General features: G+C 47.7%; 1 protein-coding gene across 6 annotated transcripts in view; it reads right to left on the reverse strand.

Moving 5' to 3' along the window:
* TNNT3 (troponin T3, fast skeletal type) overlaps positions 1-6,966 on the reverse strand; it is a 30,194-nt gene extending 23,228 nt beyond the window's left edge. For 5 of the 6 annotated variants that reach the window (XM_023928999.2, XM_023928996.2, XM_023928989.2 and 2 more), the window contains exons 1-4: positions 6,815-6,964; positions 2,096-2,130; positions 1,571-1,584; positions 904-921 (exon numbers count right to left, since the gene is read on the reverse strand). In XM_023928999.2, coding sequence (XP_023784767.1) covers positions 904-921; positions 1,571-1,584; positions 2,096-2,115 — 52 coding nt within the window. In that variant the 5' untranslated portion in view covers positions 2,116-2,130; positions 6,815-6,964. Of the gene's footprint in view, positions 1-903; positions 922-1,570; positions 1,585-2,095; positions 2,131-6,814 lie in introns of all 6 variants that reach the window. The other variant, XM_086894297.1, reaches the window with a different exon arrangement.
* Between the last annotated feature and the right edge of the window lie 317 nt (positions 6,967-7,283).

Consider the following 7,283-nt stretch of genomic DNA (forward strand, 5'->3'; position numbering starts at 1 on the left):
AAAAAAAAAGAAAAAAGTTGCTGTGTATAAATGCCCAAAATGGGCATTTCTACACAGGGACAACTCTCTGTGTCTGAGCTGGTCTCATACCCTCCATGTGCAAACATTCCACCTCCAGTAAAGGGTTTTCCTTTCGACCCCTTAGAAGATGCCCTAGACACTAAGGGCAGATCCTGGGAGAAATTCCAAGAGCTGGCCCTTAGCTCTGTTCCAGAAACCTTGGGAAAATGAAGAATGACAACTGGCAGCTACACTTGCCTGAACTGAAGCCAGTGTGTCAAAAGTGCCCAGCAAAGACAGTGATACATCTCCAATATCATCTTATCCCTGCTGACTACAAAAGGTGAAACAACCTGGGTGAGAAGGGTTTTTCATGCTCCATCTTTCCAGATCAGCACTTTGTCTCTCACAGCTTGTCAAATCACATTTTGCCAGCTAAAGGCATGGTAAGAAACCTCATCTTTGCCAGTTGGTTCTCTGCCTTGCCTTTTCTATCCTCAGCAGTGCCCTGTCGTGCTCCTCAGGAGCTGGACAACCTGCTCTTCTTTTCAATTTCAAAAGTTAATCTGTGGACACTGCCAAAATGAGAATGGCAGGATTTCACCAATGATATGTTATGGGTGCTCTGCACCAGTCTCTGCTCTAAAAAGTTGGACAGATAAGCCCCCAGCTTTTTCACCATCGCCTCAGACAAATACTACGTTTCAATGTAACGTGAAGGCTCTGCACATCACAGCCCAAAAAAACTCGATTGTTTTTTGTTGTTGCCCAACTGGTTTACTGATCAAGTGTTTCAAGATTGCCTTTAGCAGCAAGCACCAAAGAGAAGGGTGAAATGTAGACAAGAGAAAAGCAGGACCAAGAATCAAAGAAAGATAAATTACGTTCCACTTTTTTTGTTACCTTCTTCTTCGTACTCCTCTGCATTGAAATGGGAGAGGGGGGAAAAAAGCAGACAAGTCAGCCATCAGCCTTGACACATCAGTAGGACATTACCCATGGCAGAGCCCTCTGTGCTCACAGGGATGCCAGGTAAGATGGTTTCTGAGAGGCCACTTGCAAACCAGCAAGTCAAGTAACAGATTAAATTACTTTGAAAATAAAAAAGAGTAGCTATAAAAAGGGGAAGACGATAAAGTATTGCTTTTTTTCCTTGGGCAATGGAAACTTAAGGTTACTCATGCATAAGAAGGGAAAAGGTAGCAGAGAAGGCCTCCGAATAGAAAAGTGTCTATGTATATTGCTTATAAAAATTGTGGGGATTTATGTTCCAGAAACAGAATATATTACACATACAGAAGCTTCAAAACAAATTGCCAGCAGATGGCAGTGCCCCTACAAAAACCAGCAGCGTCCCCTCCCACCAGGGCATCAATTTGGGGCTGAAACCCCTCAGGCTGCCCGCAGCACAGGCACGGTCAGGGTGCTACCGTAAAAACACCAGAAGCTGGAGACACTCAGACAGAAGCACAAGAAGGAAACTTCATATTTGTCTAACCATACTAGCTGACACAGCCAGCAAATGTTTCAGGCTTGCACAGAAGCAATTACAGACAGATCTAAGACTTACCCTCTCCTTGTTCCCTGTGAGAGAGGAAAAAAGGATATTGAAACTAGGTGAGTATTTCTCCTGCTCTGTACTGATGTCAAGCTTTAAACCATACACTGAAGCAAACCCAATGCAATGTAGTTTAATGCCTGTTGTCTGCAGGTCTGCCCATGATTCCTCTGATCCCATGACTGCCCTAAATTCCCCCTCTGTACTACTGATGCAGAAGTGTCAAAAGGGTTTGGCCCTTCCACTCTAGATTTGTTAAACCAAGGCAGAAACCACTGCACTGTGGGTTTTATTCCTCCTCCTCCAGGTGCAGTGCCACAGCCACAGAGGGCAGGCTGAGCTGGGTGGAGGTTTTGGGGGATGTCCTGTGCTGGACAGGGAGAGGTCTTTGACACTCCAAGTCAAGATGCCCCTTCCCCACTGCCTCGGGGGGGCTTCAGGCTGAGCACGGAGCAGCACCCTGCAGGGATGCTCTCGCTCTGCCGCCTGGAGCCAAGCTGGGCAGATAAACACACAGACAGCTTTCTCTCTACTTACACTTCCTCGGTATCAGACATGTTGGCAATTAGTTCCTAGACAAAAGAGAAGAAAAGGAAAACAAATAAGAAGAAAGAAAGGTGTTACTAGTGAGTGCACCTCATAAAAAATACTGGGACAGAAGCAGATGGATTGACTTTTGAGGACAAAAAAAGCCAAGCACCTGCTTTCCCACACAGCAACCACTTCCCCACCAACACTGACATTTTGGGGGAAGCACAAACCTTTGCCACCCATGTCAGAGGACAAAGGGAGGGGAGGAGAAAAAGATCATCTGGAAAGATATATCCCATCAACTCAGCTGCTTCACACAGGCAGACCCAGGGGCTGTCCAGTCCCAGCTTTAAATTACAAAATCCCCAGAGCTCAGGGAGACAGGCAAGGCCAGGGTGTCCTCCCACACCCGTCTGATATTTCTATCACTCCAGCAAGATCAGAGGAATTTTTCCTTTTTTTGTGCTACCACAGGTGGAAAGGTGCCAGCTCCAAAGCCTCAGTCAGTTACAAAAATAACTGAAACTACCAATAAACCTAGAGATAAGTACTTATTTGCCAGCACCCAAAAGTGTGTCTGGTTTATACAACTGATGAGTGAGTGATTTGTTGGTTAGTTTAAGATGAAAACCAGCCACGTGCCTGGTTAGGCAGTTCATATTGATGTAACTGTTCCTATGTAATGCAGCACTGGCTTTCCTAACAGCATCTGCTTCCCTGAGGCCAGGGGAGAAGATGAGGAAAGGCCCCCAAAACTTTCTCCAAATCCACAGCAGATCTTAAATTAGAAAGCCAGAGTTCTCCTTGCTGGCCCAAACCCCGACTTTCATGACTTTATTATTCAGCTGATATATGAGAGATGTCTTGAAGGAGCAGGTGGGCTGACTTAGGCTCAAAAGGAACAACTGCAGCTCAGCAGCTTTCTATTTCAGAGGAAGGCAGTAATCCCACAGGCTCCAACCCTGCCCTATAAGGGATTCTCTCCATTCCCCAGCAATGACCTTGGGCACCATACATTAACATCAACGGGATTTAAAACCCCCACGTTGCAAGGAGAGATAAACAGCCAACATTTTTTTCCTTCCACTTCCTCCTTTATTCTCTTTCTGAAATTCAGCATTGCCCTGGAAGTAATGCCACAGTGGCTGTGTTATGACCTGACCTGAGGTGCTGGATGGGAGGGGTGATCTACTGGCAGGACACATGAGATTTGGGATCACTGGTGTCTTGGTCCCAGGCTGCTTTTGACTTTGTAGCTGTGGTTGCCCATTCTTTGACTGCAACAGCCATCCCAAGGGGTATTTTGGGGACTCTAGTCCTATCAGGCAGGGGGAGCTGGGAGAATTTTTTGTGTTTGGGAGGAATTTCACCTTTAAAACAGCTTTTCTGTTCACCAATTCAGACTGCTTCTTCTGTTAATTACTTGAATGCTACAAGACTTCTGGCCTCTCTCCCCTGGTCTTTTCAGGCTAGATTTTCATAAAATCTTCAGGATGAAGACTTGCACATGCTATCTCCTCAGTGGCTAGCATGTTAGCAGTCTCATATCAGCCGTCAAAAATTATTCAAGCTATTAGTAATAATACTTGACAGCATGTTGGTCTAGGCAACAGGACAGCAGAGCTTCTCCAGGCGAAAACCTGCAGAGGGAGCCTGCCTAATGCCCAGCTGTTTGCTTCTTCCAAAATACACACTCTATAAAGTCTCAGGGCAATGGCCAATCCTCCCATGGATTAAGCATTTATAAATGCAGCTTTCCTTCTTGCCAAGGTGGAGGATTAAAAAAAATAAGAGGACTTTTTAAAGGCTGTGGGCTAAACTCCTTTCTCATTCTAGTAAGAAGAGGAGTAATACCACTAAATGGTGAAGAAATCAGCTGGAGAGGCCTCTGTGTGCAGACAGAGCGAGTGTCTGCTCGGTGCAGGGCAGGCACGTCGCGCAGTGCACGCTGTTCTTTCCAAGGCAATTGAAGTCAACGGGAGCCTTTGCAATCAGGCTTTCCATTAGCAGTTATTGGAATGAGCTCATCTCGTCTCCAATTTAGCTCTAAGGACATCTTGCTGAGGGTTGTCACATTGGCTGTTCCCCTACCCCCTTCCATATTTGTTAATCCAAGCGCTGCAAATGCGAATGGGATTTTGCATGGCATCTGTCCGTGTGCTATAAAAGCGGAGCGAGAATGCCTGCATCCCTGACACCATAAGACCCCAACCCTGAGGGGATTTCTTGGCCCCAGATAAAATGAATTAATAACAAATGCATTGGCAGACTCTGTACAAAGATGAGCCAGACGCAGGAACCCCACGGGCGAGGGCAGAGGGGACAAAAAAATCCAGGGGAAGACCACAGATTTCAGCCTTGCAAGGGCCAAACGTTCAGCCAGGTTTGGTCCCTCTGTTTCGAGAAGCTGGCATTTAAAGCAGCACCTGACTGCCACTGCTCTGGCTGGAAAGGTAAAAAGGTTTAGTTTCAAGATGAACAAGGTATCTGTCCACTTCATGGCATTCAAAAGCCATCTGGTCCCTTAAAGCAAGGAGCAAAATGCAGACTGTCATAGCTACAGCCACCCAAGATAAGAAAGGCTCTTTGATGCCCAGCACTATAGCAAACTCTGTCATCAAAGCAGCCAGCGAAATTGGACTATATTTACATCCAAAAGGCAATAAAGAAAGCAATCTGTTAAGCAATCGGCAGTTTTTGCAGTTAGGATTAAGTTTGCCCGAAGGCAATGGAAAGTCTCCAGCTGGCTCGGGATTAGCCTTTGGTGGAAATTGCTTTACACACAGCAAATGCAGCCCAGGATTAAGGCTGTTAGCACCTTCAGGCAATAACTGGGCTTTGTTTGTATAGTGGCAGAAAAATGGATTCTGGTCTTGACTGAGGTTTAAGGATGTAATAAAATCAATTAGTTAATACTGCCCACCCTTTGGAAGGAAATCTAAACACATGGGAAAGTTTCACCAGACAGAAAACTTCCTGCCTGCTCCCACCCATTAAAGGTGAAAGCAAAGCTTATTTTGCTTTTTGTTGAAGCCAAGCAGGTCACTGGAAGGACAAATACACCGATCCTTAGCCCCAGGTGCGCAGGAATACCGTGTCCCTTTTTGGCCCCAAATGCTCCTGGCCTCAGCTGAAAGAGCAGAGCCAGCACATCCCAAGAAGCCTCTTAGCAGCTGAGAATGCACCCGGGAGGGGGAACGGGCTGCCTTGCACCTCCAGGCCATCCCTGGAAATAACCCACCCATCAATCATCCCCTCCCGAGCCAGGCCATACAAGGTAGGCAAGGTAGCAAGAGCCATATGGAAAGGGGGCAGCACAGAAGTGGCCATGCATGGGCAGTGGCACCTGGCAGGGACAGCTCTCGGGTAAGGACTGGGGCTTTGCTCCACCACGCACCACTTCCCCAGCAGGAGCCACGGCAAACCCACTGCGTGGATTTTTTTAAATATATATACATATCATATTAAAAGAGATGGATATTACCTATAATATAAGTAGTAAGCATATAAACATATGCATGTACTTCTCTCTAATGCTGAAACAGAGCAGCAGGACTCCAGCACTGCTGCAGGGTCATAGCAAAATCCCAACTCCCTGTCCCAAAACGTACCCCTGACCCTTGTCTGCAGGGTGGTATGAGCTGTCTCATCCCTGCAAGGGGTTTTCAAAGCTGAGGCAGAGAACAAAAAGCCAATGACTGTTCTCAGCTTACATGCCCTGCCTTTCCTTGCTCTTAGAACCATCAAGGTGGGAACAGACCAACAAGATCATCCAGTCCAGCCATCCACCTGGCACTACCACTGTAACCCCTAAACAGCTCAGCCAGGTGCCTCTTGAACATCTCCTGGGGACTCCATCACTTCCCTGAGTCCTGTCCCCCTGAGGGAAGGCTGCCTGCCTACAGCCTCACTGGAGCTCCCCCACATCAGCAGCACAGCTCCCACACCCAAATTGCTGGCACCAAAGTCACCTGTGCTGGTGTCCCTCCTGCCTTGGTAGGATATCCACCACCCAACAGCAAGAAACTGGTCTGAGGAATATAAATACGGTCATGGAACACTTTACACACTCCCACAGAAAATGAGAAAATTGTGAGAGAAATTTCCTGTGTGTGCAGAGGGACAGGAGGAGAGGATTAAATCCAGAGTGGTGATGGGATGCTTCCCATACTCATGACTTCAAATTCCTTCACTTTGCCAGCCTGATCATGTAAAACTCACACTTTTCTTCTTTCTTGTGGGAGGGGGCAGTGTTCCATGGCCACATTTTTTTTTTCCTGGATCTCCCTCTAGACCTACAGCCCTCTTCATCCACCAGAAGCTCCCTGATGATCCACCCTTCATACCTCCTGCCTCAGCCATCCCTTTCTCTGGGTGACAGGGGAGGGAAGGTCAGCACTTTCCTCCTGCTGCTGGAGGGAACTTTCCCTGAATGCCCCAAGAGATCACAATTTCCAGCCCCAAATCTTGGTTTGGAAGGGTCTGTTCTCCCACAGCTAATCCCTGAGTCTTCAAAGCACCCAAACCTCTGTGGGTGACTTGTGAGACTTGTGAGATGCCCAACTAAAGCTCAGAACCAGAAGTGCCTTTTCCTTAGGATCCTGTGTCAGACCCCAGATCCTGTGGACCCCAACCCTCCCCTGGTGCTTTCTCCATTCAGACCAAGGCTCATCCCTTCTGTGGTGTTGTCCCCCAGCAGCATCCCTTGCCAGGGATCCCACTTACCTGGGAGGAGTGGAGAGAAGCACCAGGCTCCCTGTCAGAGGGGACGGGCAGGCTGGGATCTGCGAGCGTCCCAAGGTGATGCAGCTCTCAACTTATAGTGACATTTGATCGTCTGGAAGAGCCGATTGGTCGCAGACTCCCTGTGCTGGGCAGGGAAGGGAAGGGAGCAGGCATGGGCGGGGAGGGGATGAGATGGAGGGGGAAGCAAGGGAAGGGGAAAAAAAAGGTCATACCATGTATAGGAGCAGCTGGAGGAATTGCACAGATGATGCTAAGATGGGAGGGACATGTTTGGAGAAAAAAACCTCCAGGGCTTATGCTTCTATATTTACAACCAGACAGGCAGGCAGGGCTCAAAGAGGGGTATCTGAGGCAAAGGCACCTCAGAAACAAATTGGGGAGGCCTCATAGCTCCATAGTACACATAGTACACTCCAAAATCTGGCTGTGGCACCCTGGATCTCGAAGT

Source organism: Cyanistes caeruleus, chromosome 6, assembly GCF_971803275.1.
Source record: "Cyanistes caeruleus chromosome 6, bCyaCae1.hap1.1, whole genome shotgun sequence".
NCBI lineage: Eukaryota > Metazoa > Chordata > Aves > Passeriformes > Paridae > Cyanistes > Cyanistes caeruleus.